Source organism: Scatophagus argus, chromosome 10 (genome assembly GCF_020382885.2).
Source record: "Scatophagus argus isolate fScaArg1 chromosome 10, fScaArg1.pri, whole genome shotgun sequence".
NCBI classification, from domain to species: domain Eukaryota; kingdom Metazoa; phylum Chordata; class Actinopteri; family Scatophagidae; genus Scatophagus; species Scatophagus argus.
This window is the reverse complement of record NC_058502.1, coordinates 4,860,084-4,876,126: the sequence shown is the minus strand read 5'-3', so window position 1 is coordinate 4,876,126 and position 16,043 is coordinate 4,860,084. Positions and strand designations below refer to the sequence as shown.

General features: G+C 41.5%; 1 protein-coding gene across 6 annotated transcripts in view; it reads left to right on the top strand.

Moving 5' to 3' along the window:
* Positions 1–15,232, top strand: part of LOC124065694 (mitogen-activated protein kinase kinase kinase kinase 3-like) — a 36,257-nt gene extending 21,025 nt beyond the window's left edge. For 2 of the 6 annotated variants that reach the window (XM_046401324.1, XM_046401323.1), the window contains 18 exons: positions 315–353; positions 1,817–1,891; positions 3,954–4,005; positions 4,149–4,344; positions 5,658–5,764; positions 6,283–6,324; positions 6,586–6,670; positions 6,804–6,883; positions 7,187–7,247; positions 7,369–7,486; positions 7,597–7,655; positions 8,008–8,111; positions 8,228–8,399; positions 8,502–8,570; positions 8,680–8,772; positions 8,944–9,014; positions 9,794–9,849; positions 10,806–15,232. In XM_046401324.1, coding sequence (XP_046257280.1) covers positions 315–353; positions 1,817–1,891; positions 3,954–4,005; positions 4,149–4,344; positions 5,658–5,764; positions 6,283–6,324; positions 6,586–6,670; positions 6,804–6,883; positions 7,187–7,247; positions 7,369–7,486; positions 7,597–7,655; positions 8,008–8,111; positions 8,228–8,399; positions 8,502–8,570; positions 8,680–8,772; positions 8,944–9,014; positions 9,794–9,849; positions 10,806–10,893 — 1,567 coding nt within the window. In that variant the 3' untranslated portion in view covers positions 10,894–15,232. Of the gene's footprint in view, positions 1–314; positions 354–1,816; positions 1,892–3,953; positions 4,006–4,148; positions 4,522–5,657; positions 5,765–6,282; positions 6,325–6,585; positions 6,671–6,803; positions 6,884–7,186; positions 7,248–7,368; positions 7,487–7,596; positions 7,656–8,007; positions 8,112–8,227; positions 8,400–8,501; positions 8,571–8,679; positions 8,773–8,943; positions 9,015–9,793; positions 9,850–10,805 lie in introns of all 6 variants that reach the window. The other 4 variants (XM_046401320.1, XM_046401319.1, XM_046401322.1 and 1 more) reach the window with 2 other exon arrangements.
* The last annotated feature ends 811 nt before the right edge of the window (positions 15,233–16,043 follow it).

Here is a 16,043-nt window from a genome sequence, read left to right as displayed (position 1 = left end):
TAGACTAACAGAATGTGAGATCTAGAAAGGTTTCCTGCTGTAGGTTTGATGATTTATTCATAGTTGCAGCTTGAGAGGTTCTCCACGTTAAGTGTTTGCGTGAGCTTTCAGCTTTCAAGTGTGCTTTGTAAGCAGAAAGCTCAGGTTCAGATCAGGGCAGCAGAATGTCCTCCACAGTCTGACAAGGACTAAAAAGATTTCTCAGGCATGTAGGCATTTTCAGTCTCAAAAATCAGATTTCTGTTTTTACTTTGATTTTTCTCCTTTATCATATTCTGTCATTCATACTCTTTCTTCACTTTTCCTACAAACAGGAGTCTTCTGAAATCTGTGGAGGAGGAGCTACAACAAAGGTAAGTCGCATCCTGATTCACCCAGGGCATCGTGTTTTGCTGGTGTTCTAACCACACCCACCCATCAGCCAATCATTGATCACAGCAGGACTAATCTTGGCCAATCACAAGCAACTAACGCTGCCGTAATGAAATCAAGTCGTCACAGCTCGCAGCATTTTGGATTCTTGTGGGTTTTTATTTTTCCTCTGCGGCTTGCTTCACGCTTTGATGTCATCAGGAAAAAGGCTGTGCTTCATAGGGGCTTCCTGCAGAGCATGGCTTACACACACACACACACGCACGCACGCACGCAGACATTCATGTGTACACACACACACGCACACGTACACATGCACGTCTATACAGTTTTTTAGCCAAAGCTGCAGTGGGTGTCAATTTTACTGGCGAGTCTGTGGAGACATTCTTTAATTGCCCCAGAGGTATTGATGGTCACCATTCCTGTGCTTCTTATTTTCTGCGAGACAGTTTTGATACGACAAATGTGTTTCACTGAATCTCTTGGTCTGCATAGTAACAAATGTACAGATCTGTAAACAGAGGATATAAATATGTTGTCTAAACCTTTAGGTCAGGACAGTAGAAGCTAAATTTGACTGCTCCACTGAGTCAGTGTTATACAAATGTGAGCTACATAATAAAGGCCCAGGTAAAATCTTAATGTTAGCAGCAAAATGACCTGTTTTGTAGTGGCTGTCACTAAGTCATTTCAGTCGCTTTGACTTTGCTGTTGTTTTGAGCCGTTTAAAGTTACTGTCAGTGAAAGTCATCACTTCCTGCTCAGGTGTCATTTTATTGATTGAAAAAACAAGATCCCTTCTCTTACCTGATAGGCTTTTACTGTGAAACATCTGCAGGAAGTGTTGGATTTCACTCATGAAAGTTTAACACAAAAGGACGGCAAAGTCGAAGCAACTGCTGCGTATTTCTGTTTAAAAAGCGTGACTCAGGGTGGTGAGTGTGACGTGACTCTGCTGTAGAGGTTACGTGTACTGTTGAAGGGTGTAAATCTGTAAGGACCATGTTGGTTTAAGCAGTACAGTTTAGTTCACAGGTGTTCGTTCGTGGAAGTAATCAGCACCATGTTGTGGTTGTAGGAATGCCTGGACATCAACTTATTTATTGATTTTGTTGAGGGACATTCTTGTTTTTTTGTTTTTGTTTTGTTTGTTTTTCTGTTTGGATCAGTTCAGTCCTTTCAGATATGCTCAGGGTTAGAGGTAGTTTGTGGACCAAGCTTCACTCAGATCTCCCTCCCCTTTCCCTTCTTCCTCTATCCTCTCCCCCTCCACCCCCACCTCCTCCCGCTGTCACCTTTGCTTGCTCCCTTTCATCCCAAACCTCTCCATCTTATGTTCTCCCTACCTTCAACCCTCTATTTCTATTCTCTTTCTCCCCCTTCCCCCAACCCTCCCTTCTCCTTTCCCCCACCCTCCCCCTCCTGTCTTCACCTCCTCTCCCAGGGGCCATGTGGCACACTTAGGGGATGATGAGGATGAGGATGATGATGGTGCAGATGATGATGAAACTCACACTCAGTAAGTTCTCTCCCGGTCTTAGAACCGGAAGCCTCTCTGCCCTCGTCTCTCTCTTTCCCTCACCCGTTCCTCTCTCTTTTTTAAGAGGAATGGATGATGATGATGATGAGGAGTGAGACAAGGAGAAAGGCTTCCCATCTTTGCCACAGTTTCATCCACGCATCTCTATGCAGCACACCCCACCATCACGCCACATATGCCACATGTGTTTGTATGTGTGTGTGTGTGTGCGTGTATTTACAGCCTGTGTGTACTAACAGTAACCCTAACTGTAAAAATTCACCCGGAAAGTGATTTTGTTGATTTTTTTTTAATTGTTTCTACATTTTTACCTCCTTACATACAGAGGGACGGGGGAAAGCAGGGCCACAGTATTAGATATTATAGCTACATGTAATTAAAGCTACAAACTCTGGCACATTGCATCATTTAGTTTTCACTGGATTCTTAGCACTTTTTTGAATCTTAAATTATGAAGTCTGAGTGTAGTTCCAGTGTGGCACTCATGACCTTGACGTCTTATTTGCTGTTGTCTTGTTTTGTTCTCCACTTGAATCGCCATCTGTGTGCCTTCGCACTTTGTGTGTGTGTATGTGAGTGTGCGTGTGTGCGCATTCACGCTGCCTTCTGTCTTGTCCTGCCTCTATAAAACTGTTTATTTGGCATCCAGCCTCATCCGTCATTGTGTAAAAGCCAAATGTCTGCGGTGGCCAGTGTTCTTCAGAGACATTTATTTTCCACCACAAGCAGAGAGGCCTTAGCGCTTAGCACACACAGACATACGCACACAAAGTACAGCGACTGCGAAAATAGAAAGATCCCTAATTCCTAAATTGACTGTAGCCAATATAAAATTGGAATCATAACTATGGTTCCTGGCTGCAAACATGTTTTAGATAAGCTACGTTTTGTGGATAAAGCTAATTGTGGCCTCAGAAACCCAGTGATAGTGTAAACTCACATTTCAAATTTGTGCTCAAGCTGTTTAAGCGCAACTGCATAAGACCTTTTAGCAATAGAAAAGCTAACTGTGCTAGCGAGCTGCATTTAGCGACAAAGTATCATGTTCATGAAAACAAAAATCACTAAATTTTGTGGCTCACTGCCACTAAGAAACTTTTTGTGCTAGTGTCTAAACCAGTATTGATCCAGCTTTAAAATGCTTTAAACTCTAAAATGTGTAGGGTCAGTAGGTTGTGTTACAAATCATCTTGCTTTCTTTTTAGATATTTTTTCCTTTATTTCCACACACAGTATTGTTTTCTAAATACCTTTGTATGCCCTCCTGAAGGAGGTCCTTTGCCATTCGCCACCCATCACCTTGCAACATTTTCCAGTACAGTGTTAACAAGCTCAGAGGTGTACAGTGTGTCTGTTACTGACCAGTTTTAGTGATTATGTTTACATTAAGGGGGTAAGCCATATATGTTTATTGACCGCCATTCAGATGAATCACTGTCTCATTTTTATCTGTGTCCACTGTGATTGGCTGCTCTGTCTGTTTTGATTTGTGTGCTCTGATTGGTTCTTTGTCTGTCACTCATTAACAAGTGGCTCAGAAAATCTGTAGTTTATAAGGCAAAATGGCTAAAGTCTCTGTGAACAGTGAAAATAGTGCTGACCTTTAAGGGATTATTGGGTGCTTGAAAACTGAAAATGTGGTCTTTTCTTGATTCAGTTGAGAAAAACTCAGAACTCAAACACTAAAAATATTGTATACTTGCAGTATCAGCACTACTACTGTCAGAGACTTTACACCTGCTAGTGTGCCAGTGTCATTTTTGTATGTGTTGTTTAATCTTTTACGGTGTCCAGTAGTGTCAGGCTGTGTTTATACTTGTCATTTTTCAAGTATTTATACTAAACTCTGTGATCTTAAGAAATCTGTCCTTTATGATCAAACTAACAGTTGCTTTAAAATGACAAGTTAAACCATAGCTTCAGTGGTGTCATGTTGATGAATGTGTAGAATATTTTCTGTGTAACAAACTGCAGTTGTAGGTCTATTTTTTGGGTGTTTCATCAAGGAGAGTCTCAAATTCTCCGTCTTCTTATTCTTCAGTAAATCAAGCACTATCATGAGGCCGAAGGTCCCACCCCCGCTTCCTCCCAAGGTACGAGCAACCGAATCCATCTATCAGCCACAGTAAATGTTTTGTCATTTGAGACTTGAAAGTTCAGATTAGTCTTTTTTAGGAATTTTGTGCTATGAATATGAGAAATTAGCTGACTCTGTGTTCTTTTTATTTTCTTTCAGCCCAAGTCCATCCGCTCATCCCAACAACAACAGCAAAAACAGGACGATAGCCAATCACACAGCGAAGACGATGGCGGAGGAGGGACCATCAAACGCTGTCCGATCCCAGAGACGCCGAGCCCTGCCAAGCCGGCATCCAATGTCCCCCCACGGCCCCCACCCCCGAAGCTGCCGCCCCACCGCCGCAGTAGCCTAGGTAACGAGAGCCCCAAGCGCACGGACGTCGAAAACTCAGCCCCAGAGGATGATGGGAGCTTTAGGCATTTCTGGGAGTGGCTCCACACGCCTCACACAGAGGAGGAGCTGGAGGAGGCATGGGAGGTGCTGAAGGAGGTGAAAGAGGAGCAGGAAAAAGAGGAGGAAAAGGAAGAGAGTAAGCGCAGCCACTTAATAGATCGGTAGTGTCCGCAGACCCCATCGTCCCCTCCGACTGGTTGTGTGGTCTCCCAGCCCTCGTAGTCTGATTTCTTTGTTCCATGAGTCCATTAATAATAGTCCTTTTCAGTTTTTTGTTTGTAGTTCCTCCCTCCATCAGCTCCTGCTCAGTTTACATGTTGTCATTTTTTTGTGAAGTCTGATTGGTTGTTTAATCCAATCAATCAAAAGCTAGTCATCTGCTGCCGCTCCCCCCTCGCTTCCTAGGAGGAAGAAGGAAGAGGCGAAAACATCGTCCAAAAACACGATTGTGATATGAGACACAATATGAAGTCAGTCGTCATTTATTATGACTGCTACCGTACACAAAATCCCCTGCTCCCGTGTTTTGTTTTGTTTTTTAAGATTTGAAAGTATTGATTCAGTTTTGTTCTTCTCTTTATGATTTGGTAGTTTGTGTTTCTGCTAGCAGCATAAATAAATAAATATAAATTCTACTAAATAATATAAGAATGACTTCAATACATCAACGCACAAGTTCTGACAATAACATTAATTTTTGAGGCATTACTTTTTTGTCTCTGATGATAACAGAACAAACATCATTCACAGAAATGAGAGGAACTGTTAGGCCTTCAGCAAGCACACATGGGTGGTGTAGCACTGCGTGTGTGCGTACATGTGAGTGTTGTCGAAAAGTGTCCGGTGCTCAACAGGCTGACTATCGCAAAAAAGACTCAGTATTATTGTTAAAGCCACGTCAGACCTTTCTCACAGAGAAGGGCACATAGAATTGCTGGTTACTTGTGCATTGGCACCTCCCTGTGCTCATGACTCTATGTGATCCTCTGTATTCTTCCTGCTAGCCTGCTCCCTCCTACCCTCCCTCTCTGCTCCCACTAGTTTGTTTGTTGCAGTTTTAGTTTAAATCTTCTGTGTCTTCAGTCCCGCAGACTAGATTGAGCTCAGTGCAACCAACTCCGAGTGTCCATGTGCAGCTGAGTTTGTTTCTGTTTTGTCACTCACTTTTTTCCCCTCAAACACAAAGCTGCATATTCACGTTCGCTTTTTCTGTCCTTTACACATACTCGCTTCCTCTTAGTTTCTCTCTCACACACATCTCTGTCGTTGTAGGAAATGGGCTGAACTCTCCTCACAGTGGAGATAGGGATGGTCCAGCAGACAGACAGTCTACTATGCCCCCTAGTGTTCCCATACGGAAAGACAAGAAGGACATTCCGGTAAGCAGACTTGGCTCTACAACAGGAAGTTATGATGAGGATGTTTTCATAAAAAAATGCCCTCAGTGAACACATTACTGAAGTTGGTAACAATAGACATGATGCTGTCACAGATAGAAAAATCAGGCATTCTGTCAAATCCTGTAGGTTGTGTTTTAGGGGTGGGAAGCCAGTGAGGGATCACATCCTTTTCCTTGTCATGTCCAGTTCCTACTGGTCACTCAGGGTACCTATGTTAACACAAGGTGGGGTTTAGGAATTTTGTTGCAGGAGCCGATACTTCCCCCAGATTAAAAACCGTTCACCCACTGTGGATGTGTTGAATTTGTTTGAAAATAATTTTTGTTTACATTTGTAGAAATTATTAGTGCTGTAATGAAAACTAGGGGGTCTTGTTTGTGTACCTTCATTACTCCCTGCTTGTCAAATCGTTAATCCCTGTTTAAAATTCACTTTCACAATTTGATACCAGAATCGTTCACAGTCCAGTAATGACTGACTGTATGTGTCTCTTCTAGAAGCCGATCAGTAATGGCCTCCCTCCTACACCCAAAGTCCATGTAAGTAAAGGTTCCTTTCTGCTCTCCTTTGGAAAACAGTTACAGTGAGTTGTATTGTGCGAGGAAACAGAAATACCATCACACTTAATCACTTTAGCAACTCCAGAAGAAATATCAATAATTATCTGTGTTGTTCTCTGATCAAAAAAACAAACAAAGCAATGAAAAACGCAACACATTCAAGCATCATAAGGGTCAGCAAGTTGTCACCAGAGTTCATCATTTGTATCGCATTTCTTGGTGTCCTCCTCCCGTTCGCAGATGGGTGCGTGTTTCTCCAAGGTGTTTAACGGCTGCCCTTTGAAGATCCACTGTGCCACTTCCTGGATCAACCCCGACACCAGAGGTAAGCAGCAGAAAACCCAGATCCAGTGCTGACCATTAGCTTCCATCCTGAATCAATCCACCCTGACTCTTGAAGAAACTTTTCAGTGTTGTCTCATGTGAGCTGTTGTTTTGTGTGTGTGTGTGTGTTTCAGACCAGTATTTGATATTTGGAGCTGAAGAGGGAATCTACACATTAAACCTTAATGAGTTGCACGAGACCTCGATGGAACAGGTGAGACTGGAGATCATGCCGTTTGAGACGGAACCAACATACTTTATGAAAGTATTAATAAAAAATTTTCACTTTCTTCACATTTTGCTTTGTATTTTTTTTAATTGTTATATGCAGAAATTCCTAGATAACGATGCTTTCTAGTGTTTTCAATGAGTTATTTGTTTTATTTGTTTCTCCTTTTTTTTCCACATTGAAATTATAATTAAAACCTTTTTTAAAAATCTTTGATTTGTGAACTGTAACAAATTATTTAAGCTAGTTGTGTAATGTTGTATTTCTGTGTCTTGTATACATCTGCAGCTCTTTCCTCGGCGGTGTACCTGGCTATATGTCATGAACAATTGTCTTCTTTCCATATCTGGTGAGCTATCACACATCTGTGTGACTTATTGATACATCTGTATTTAAAGTGTACATTATTCATCCTTCACTTTTGCTCTCTTCTTTTTCATTTGGTTTTCTTCTGTTTTATTCCATTCCAGGAAAAGCCTCTCAGCTGTACTCTCATAGTCTCAGCGGTCTGTTCGAACAAGCCAGACAGTTGCAGAAGTTGCCAGTTGCCATTCCCACACACAAGCTGCCTGATAAGATCATTCCCAGGTAGCTCACTGGACAGGGGCTCAAAACTTATCAGTCACATAAATAATAAACTAACTTTTTTTTTTTTTTTTTCTTGAGTGATCATGATTTCTTTCTTTGTCTGTTTATAGGAAGTTTGCAGTGTCCAGTAAAATTCCAGACACGAAAGGGTGCCAAAAATGTTGTGTAGGTGAGTTTTAGTGAAGGAGACTGTTGTATTTTTTTCTGAGTAATAATACTGCTTGTTTCATGGCTCTGCAGTACTGCAAGACTGACTTTGTTTGCTTGTATTGAAATCTGGCCTATGACAAGTACCATAAAAACCATTGAAAATCATGCAATTATTTGGTTTGTATTATCCCATGGAAACATATGTAAAATATCACTGTCAGTATTTCATTTAAGTCTCATCAGTAAATAAAAAAGTCAAAGAAATAAAGAAAAAGATGCACACATTTCACAGGTAATTTTGAGTTTTATACACACAAGCAAAGTCTCGTCAAGAAATAAAATGACTAATAGCTGGTTTTGTTTCCTTGCAGTTCGTAACCCGTACACAGGCCATAAGTACCTGTGTGGAGCCTTCCAGTCCAGTGTCATGCTGTTGGAGTGGGTGGAGTCCATGCAGAAGTTCATGCTCATCAAGGTCAGTTTTTGTTCTTTAAAACCTCTTGCACAGCACTTCGCTGACTGCCTTTCTGTAGGGTTTCTGTAGCCCCATGTTCTCTGTCTTTACCCGTTGCCTCCTCATCCACTCGACAGAGCATCGACTTCCCGTTGCCGTGTCCGTTGGAGGTCTTTGAGATGTTGGTGGTCCCGGAGCACACCTACCCTCTGATCTGTGTGGCGGTCAGCAAAGGCACCGAACTCAACCAGGTGGTCCGCTTCAGCACAGTCAACCCCAACTCTACCTCCTCCTGGTTCACAGAATCAGGTGAGAACAGTGAGCCAGTGCCGCTAAGATAAACTAACAACACTTTGTTCTGAGGTGTTGTGTTCAGCACAAAGTCAAAACTTCTCGTCCTTCTCCGTGCAGACACACCGCAGACATGTGTGATCCACGTCACTCAGCTAGAGAGAGACACGATCCTGGTCTGCCTGGACAGTGAGTAAACACTCTCACTATTTCACACATCTGTTCATTTGCTTCAAGTTTTTCAGGTCAGGAAGTAAACAGGATTTCGTTCCCATCTTTTCCTTTTTTCTCGCTACAGGGTGTATAAAGATAGTGAACCTCCAGGGAAGGTTGAAATCCAGCAGGAAGTTGTCAGCCGAGCTAACTTTCAACTTCCAGATCGAAGCCACAGGTAAAGAAGAAAAGAAAGAGCCTTACTTTTATATTTCAAATCACAAATATATAACTTGTGGCACTAGTATGGAGCCACTGTGAGTGGCATGTGTTGACTAGTGGATTTATACAATACAAGCTTATTCCTAGTTCATAATGATGATATTTGTATATCTTCATTTGTCTCCAGTTTGTCTCCAAGACAGTGTACTGGCCTTCTGGAGGCATGGCATGCAGGGGCGGAGTTTCAAGACCAATGAGGTGAGACGCAATGTGTGTGTGTGTGTGTGTGTGTGTGTGCTTGTGCTTGTGCTTGTGTGTTTGCCTGTTTGAGAAGAAAAGGCACATTAGCGGTGCCCTTGGGTGGTATGATGAGGTTCACTCCCAGGCATCATAGCAGGATGTAATTTCAGACCATATTAGTATTGTGGTTTTCATCAATGTTGTTGCAGAATTCCTAAGTGGATTAAAGGAGCGTGACATTAGATTAGCAGTTTAGGTGGATTTGTCAGACCTGCGAAATAATTTACATTTTGATGAGGGATGACACAACTGATCATCTGTTTATTTATTTATTGTGATTTACAATTACAATCAACCATAATTATGTCCCCAAACTGTTTGACCTTTGGACAGACATGCAGCCCCATATTCTCTGCAAAAACCTTTAACGTTGTCCTCACGAGCAGCGTCCCTCTATTCCTGTTGCTGAGGAGGTCTTTCTCTGTGAATTATTATTGTCTATTTCTATGTATGCGAGGTCTTCCTCATCCTCCCTCTGGGTCTGAACATAGGACAGACAAAATTCCACTGGATATTCCAGTGAAATACTGTGCATTACTGTACTTAATTCAACAAATAAAAATACTCTTATTTGCCTCTCATAATGTCAGATACCTTGATCCAAAATATCGGACTTAATCGGAGTTTTAATCAGCAATGACATTTAAAATGGAGAAATTTGGACTGGCTTGTCCTTGCATTTTCTGACTTTAACTTTCTGCTTCATATTTTTTGTCTCTTCCACATATATTCATCAGATCACCCAGGAGATTTCAGATAGCACACGCATCTTCAGACTACTGGGATCAGACAGGTAAAAACACTCCTCCACACACACACACACACGCACGCACACACACACACACGCACACGCTTAGCTCGTGTTAACATCCTGTTTGATGTCTTATCACTGAAGACATGCCGACTGTAGAGATCCGGAGGCCGAGGACCGAGGCCTCATTCATCGCAGGTACACTCGCTGCTCGCTGGCTGCTGCCAGCCCAAAACGCTCCCTCTTTCCTTCGGGACTCTCTTGATACTGGATGCCGTTGATCAGGAGCTTTTAAGACTGAGAGGAAGAGAGAGTGTCTGAGTGTCTGAAGAAATTCAGCAAAGCTTTTGGGGGATTTTACCTGTTAAGTCATGACAGGATAGACACCAAAATCATCATCTGTCTGGTGTGATGCTGCATGCTGACACCATTTTTAACTGATAGCAGGACATGAAAAGTATGTCTTTGTGTCAGGGATTGGAGAAACCTGCCCAAAATATGATTGTTTTAAACTGTCAATAGCTTTTGTGTGGGCAGGGTGATTTTGGTGTCTGTCGTCTCATTACGAGCGCGCTTGAGTTATGATGTGTGAATGTGTGAACCTTTGGGTCCCTGTTAAATCGTATTAACGGCTTTCTCCCAGTTTTCCTCAGGGTAAACACAGAGTACTTTGTGAAAGGCTTAGTGTCAACACAAGTCATCTCCCTCTGCTGCTTTTTTCCAAATAACGGGCTCTTACAGGCTTGGATCATATCCTGTGTGGGCTGCTGGCTGTCTGTACATATTGCTGCAGTAAATTAAGGGTCTTTACTGTGTCTTCACACTGTATATTCCTCTGTGTTGTATTTATTTTTGTCAAGAAAACTAATAACATTCTGAAACAGGCTGGGTTGTCCTTTTGCCTGGGATTTTAAAGGTGAAATTAAGACTTTTCCCTTGAAACTAAACTGGATGTGTGTGTGTGTGTGTGTGTGTGTGTGTGTCTGTGTCTCTTGCAGGGTGGTGGTGCTGGAGAGCAGGCCTACAGACAACCCTACAGCCCACAGCAACCTCTACATCCTGGCAGGCCATGAAAACAGCTACTGAAACACACACACACTCACACACACGAGCGTAAACACACCTCTCCAAACATCCCACCACTAATGCAAACAAGGGAGCGAGCAACCAGGGGAGACACTCAGCCCAACCCTACCGCTAACCCACCCGACCTCCCGTCTGCCTCGTAACTGGGAGACGAGCCGTTCGTGGGTGCAGATGTTGATTCCCAGTTGCAGAAATTTAAAACGCACCACAGTGTTAGATGTGTGTTAGCTAAGCTTGTGGTGGTAGAGTAGCGGGGTTGTGAACCAGTTTTGTGATGGGACGAGGGTTAACGTTGGTGGTCTGCGTTCAGTTTGGGTTCAGATAGTCGGGGAATCTCTTCTCTGCACCTTACAAAAGCGACTTCAACCCAAAATCCTTCCTGATACCCTCCCACCTCCCCCCGTGTACACTGCACACTGGGAAAACATCATCCAGCACAGAAGTCTGACTTCAACACTACTTCTGCAAGTTCTACACATACTACTAGTACTACAGCTACTACTACTACTACTGCTACTGCTACTTGTGCTAAAGCTTCACAGAAGAGCCATCTTGGACAGAAAACCTTCCTCTCCTTCATCATCCTTTCCTCCCCTTTTTTTTTTTAAACTACACCTTTATTTATTGTGGCATGATGTTAACAGCCAGGATGGCTTTCCTGTTTTATTTGTTTGTTTTTTTAAAAAAACGACAAAAAAGAAAAAATAAATTAAACCGCTTCGCCACTCCTGCTAGAATTGAATTCCGATACCCATCACTACACCACACAAGTGCTTAATTGACCTCTATTTAATTGTTGTAAATATAAATGTAGTATTTTTTTGACAGAGACGAACACTAAAAAAGACCATGGTCGTGTAGATAGGCGTGTGTATGGTCGCTCTGTACAACTGTGGAGGCAAACAGAGAGACAGACAGGCATGGAGGGATGACGGAGCAGTAAATTCACTTCGAGCCCTGCGGTCTCCTTAGGTGGACAGCTTTAGTCATTGGATTTCACTCGAATAACAATCCACAGCTCAAGATTAGACTGAGCAAACAGGAAGCAACGCTGATTGGTCATTTTTGTTTTGCATGCACCACCGTCGAAACTTCCTGCTCGTCGTCAGGGCAGCGGACGTTAAGAGTTCTGTTTGAGTTTATTTCTCCTATTTTGATGTCATCTTTTTCATTTTTTTAAAAAAATGCTGTTTTAATCAGAAAGCTTTGTTTTGTTTTGTTTTTTGTTTGTTTGTTTTAATTGAACCACTGGTGTTAAAAATTTGCACAGAGAAAAGGGTATTTGACAAACAAATGTGATGTCATTATAATATATGACCTTGTGTGTATGCGTAGTGTGTGCGTGTGTGTGTGTGTGTGTGTGTATATGTAGACAGTAGATTACACACGTGCAAGTGCATCATGTACAGATGTGGTCTTAAGCAGATGTGTTTGTGCTTGAGGCCACTTGAAAAGACCACCAACAGATATTAAAAATCAAAACAAAAGCTGGATTTACACGGAAGGAAAAGTCACTTATATTTAATCAGAACACCTGGAATGTGTGTATTAGCTCTTTTCCATCGGTTTAAGCATTAATTATAGCTTCTGTGGAACTCCACATGGTTTGAGTGGAAGGACTCTGTTAAATCATTGAAATGGTTTGATAGATTTCTGTATGTGTGGTCTGGAACAAGTAGCAGAACAAGAACACCTCCCCCATGTTGTGCTCCAAGGAGGATAAAACAAATGCTGAGAAGGGTTTTACCCGCTATTGAGCTAGTACATTACATTACATTCAGGCCCCATGGATAATGTATTTAGTGTACAGAGTACACTAAAGAGGCCCAACTCACATTCTTGACAAGCTTCTGTTCCACGAGCTTCCAAAACAAAGAAGCTCGAACCAGATATTTGCTAAATAGATGTGTGCTACTATGCTGGATACATGCAATAGTAATAGTTCAACAGCAGATACCCGTTCTGCTGAGATTATGAAATCTATTAAATGTTTGTTTGAACTTTTTCAGAAGGAACAGTTAATAAAACTCTGCTAGTTAAAGAGAAGCTAACCCAGAAGTGCAGTGGGCAGTTCAGTTTCTCTGTAAGTCCACATGTTTTATTGATTTTTTATTGAAATTGAAGTTATATTTAGAGAAATATTGAACTCCAGCCACCATTGCTATGACATTTTTTTTTTTAAAGGCCGACATCTGTGCAAGAGCTCACGCTACATGCATGTAGATGTGCACTGCGTGGTGTGTAGTATTGATGTGTCTTTACAAGCTGTGACACTAGAGGACGTGAACACTAGTTTAGAGGATCCCTTACCGAGACCCCATCACTAAAACCTGAAATCTGAAAAAGCTGAAATGTTTTGGTGCATTTTTTTTTTTAAATTGGGCCACTCTCCAGAATTTTTAATGTGCTCCACAGAAAGTTAGTCATAAGCTCATCACTGAACCATCTGGCCCTGAGATGAACAAAATACTTGTGTATGCAAGAGCAGCTTCATCATTAAATGTCTTTAACATAACGACAGAGGAGTGATCAGGCTGTGGTAACAGTAATATCTCTGAATTAAGGTTTTGTTTTTGAAGAACGCGGTCAGTCCCCAATGATTTATTGCACTTTTGTGGTGAAGTAAATATAAACAAGCATAGTCTAGTCCAGTGCAGAGAACCTGAATCCATTGTGAGGATCTAATTCATTTTCTAATTTTTTAAACACCTGCGCACACTTTTCTTGTATAAAATGCTCACATGGTGTTGCTTGGCACCTGGAAAACAAATTTCAGACACATGAATCATCCAAGACACTAAGACACTACACTGAATTCCCATGTAGTACATTTGAAGTGTAATGTATTCCTTAATGTGGTGCTCTTTACAGGACTCTGATGGCTGGAATTTAACCACACAAAGCCATAGAGCAGATAAATGAGACAAATGAGTTGAACTCTGGCATCAGCAGCTGAGTTTGATCCACTTTCAAGGCAAGAAATGTGTTCAAGCTGGGATGCGAAACTCTTTAACCTGCCATGTGGAGCATGCTGCAGTTTCGCAATTTATATATTTGAACTTCTCTCTGAAAAGCTTTTCTAAACAAAAGCAAATGTTAAAATGCATCAGCACTGTTTTGACTTGCCCTGAAAGTGAATCACTGCCTTAGATGAGCCACAATTTAGCCACAAGCGTGACAATACATGTGCTTCGAGCCAACACCCGTACATGTAACCCGTACAAGTGTTGATGGAATATCACTGAGTATCAGCAGCCCTGCACAACAAACTGTAAGCGTTCGATTGTGTACTTTGGCTTGGTTGATGTCATAGAACGTGTTTTAATTTACATTTTTAATGCAATGCCAAAATCTGCTTAATAAGTTTAGAATTTTAGTCTACCTCGTGGTGTGTCAGAGATGGGGAAAAAGCAACATGTGGCGGTGGTCTACAGCATGTACGGTTAAACAAAACATGTCTTCTCAGTACGTAAATGAACAAAGGTTATTAGAACCCGTCACATAAATACAAAGTGAATGAGATATCCACTGAAGAGTTTTTCTTTGTTTTCTAAAATACCCAATTTGAAAAAATGCATCCTCCAACATAACCGCACATCTAAAAATCATGGCAACAATGTATTGATTTAGTTGAGACGGACAATATGAGCAGTCCTAAGATCTTGTACCTTTTTTCTCTGTTGTGTTCATAAGTTTTAATTTAGCTGAAACTGTCCTTTTGCAGAATAACAAAGCGAGTTTCCGTGGGATTGAATGTTGCTTCGGTGATGTCTGCTGTCGTAGCTGCAAGCTTAGCCTGTAAACCCCCAAAGCAGGTGCCAACACGACCTTCTGTTGTGGGTTTTGCTGATGTGTTAAAAAGTCTGTTTTATAATGTCATCTTCTCCTGGGTCAAATCATGTGTGAAAGCAACTCATGGAGCGATTGTTTTAAGGTGACGTGGGCACCAGATACGTGGACTTCCAGAATGAGACAGTCACAGAAAAGAATCCCAAATTGGTCTATGGCATAATTTTCCTGGGATCACCTGTGGCTTCTGGCAACCCCGTCTACCTGGTGCCCCAGTCAGATTAAATTAAACACAGATGAGTTATTGTTTGATCCCAGGTCTCCTCCCAGTATGAAACAAAACACAACTAGTCTCCTCTGTTCTGTCGCTGTTACATCACTTTTGTCTTTTGTTTTCATAATGCAATGCACACGTTATGAAGTGTATATAGTGTAAAATAAAAATGGGTTTGTTTTACATACTGTATAATTGCCTATATTTTGGTTCAGAAGTGTAACAGATTTATGAGATGACAGGTTAACACATTAAAAAGAAGGAACTGAAACATAACGTGTCTCAAGGTGGTTATTTCTGACAGGCCTTTTCACGGCAGGCGTTTTGACACGTTACAGTGAGAATCGTGTAAATAATAAGTCTGATGGTGGCTGAATTATCACTTTATTATCGCTTCCTTCTATGAAAACTATCCACTAAAATGAGTAATTTCCAGAGAGCTGTATTATTTACTGTGAATGTAGAGAAGTACACAGTAATATGAATGTGAACCTGAATACAGGTGACGCGACACCAGCAGGTGTCGTATCAGGTTGCAGAGCTGTGCTGAGTGGGTGAGGCTTCATGTTTTACATTTCACACCTGTCACGTGTAAGATTTTTGTTATTTGTGGCATTAACTGGAACACATTTAATCTTTAACCTTTATTATGATAAGATAAAAATCTGTGATGTATTTTTGTTTGCTTTAGACCAATAGCTCCAAAAAGCTATTAAGTAGTGCAATTTTAAGTAGTAAAATTAAGTAGTGTCCACTGTGAGCCCAGTGGTGAACGGTAAAACCAACACCTAAATTCTAAAAATTGCCTAATATCCACTAAATGATAATGTGACATGATAGTTTGCCTTTACTGTATTTGAGCTTACAGGTTCTTTCCTGCAGGTGGCAGACGTTGGACAAAAATGGACCTCAGGACCAAACGGCCTGTCCTAATGAGGAATCTGCAGCCTGCTGAATGAGAGAGTTACAGGCCAGTCCCATGAGGTGAAACACGTCTGTAAAATATGTCTCATGTTAATGTAATCGAGAAACTCATCGACAGAATCACGACTGATGAAACTTTTTATCCGTTCATCTGCTGTTGGCT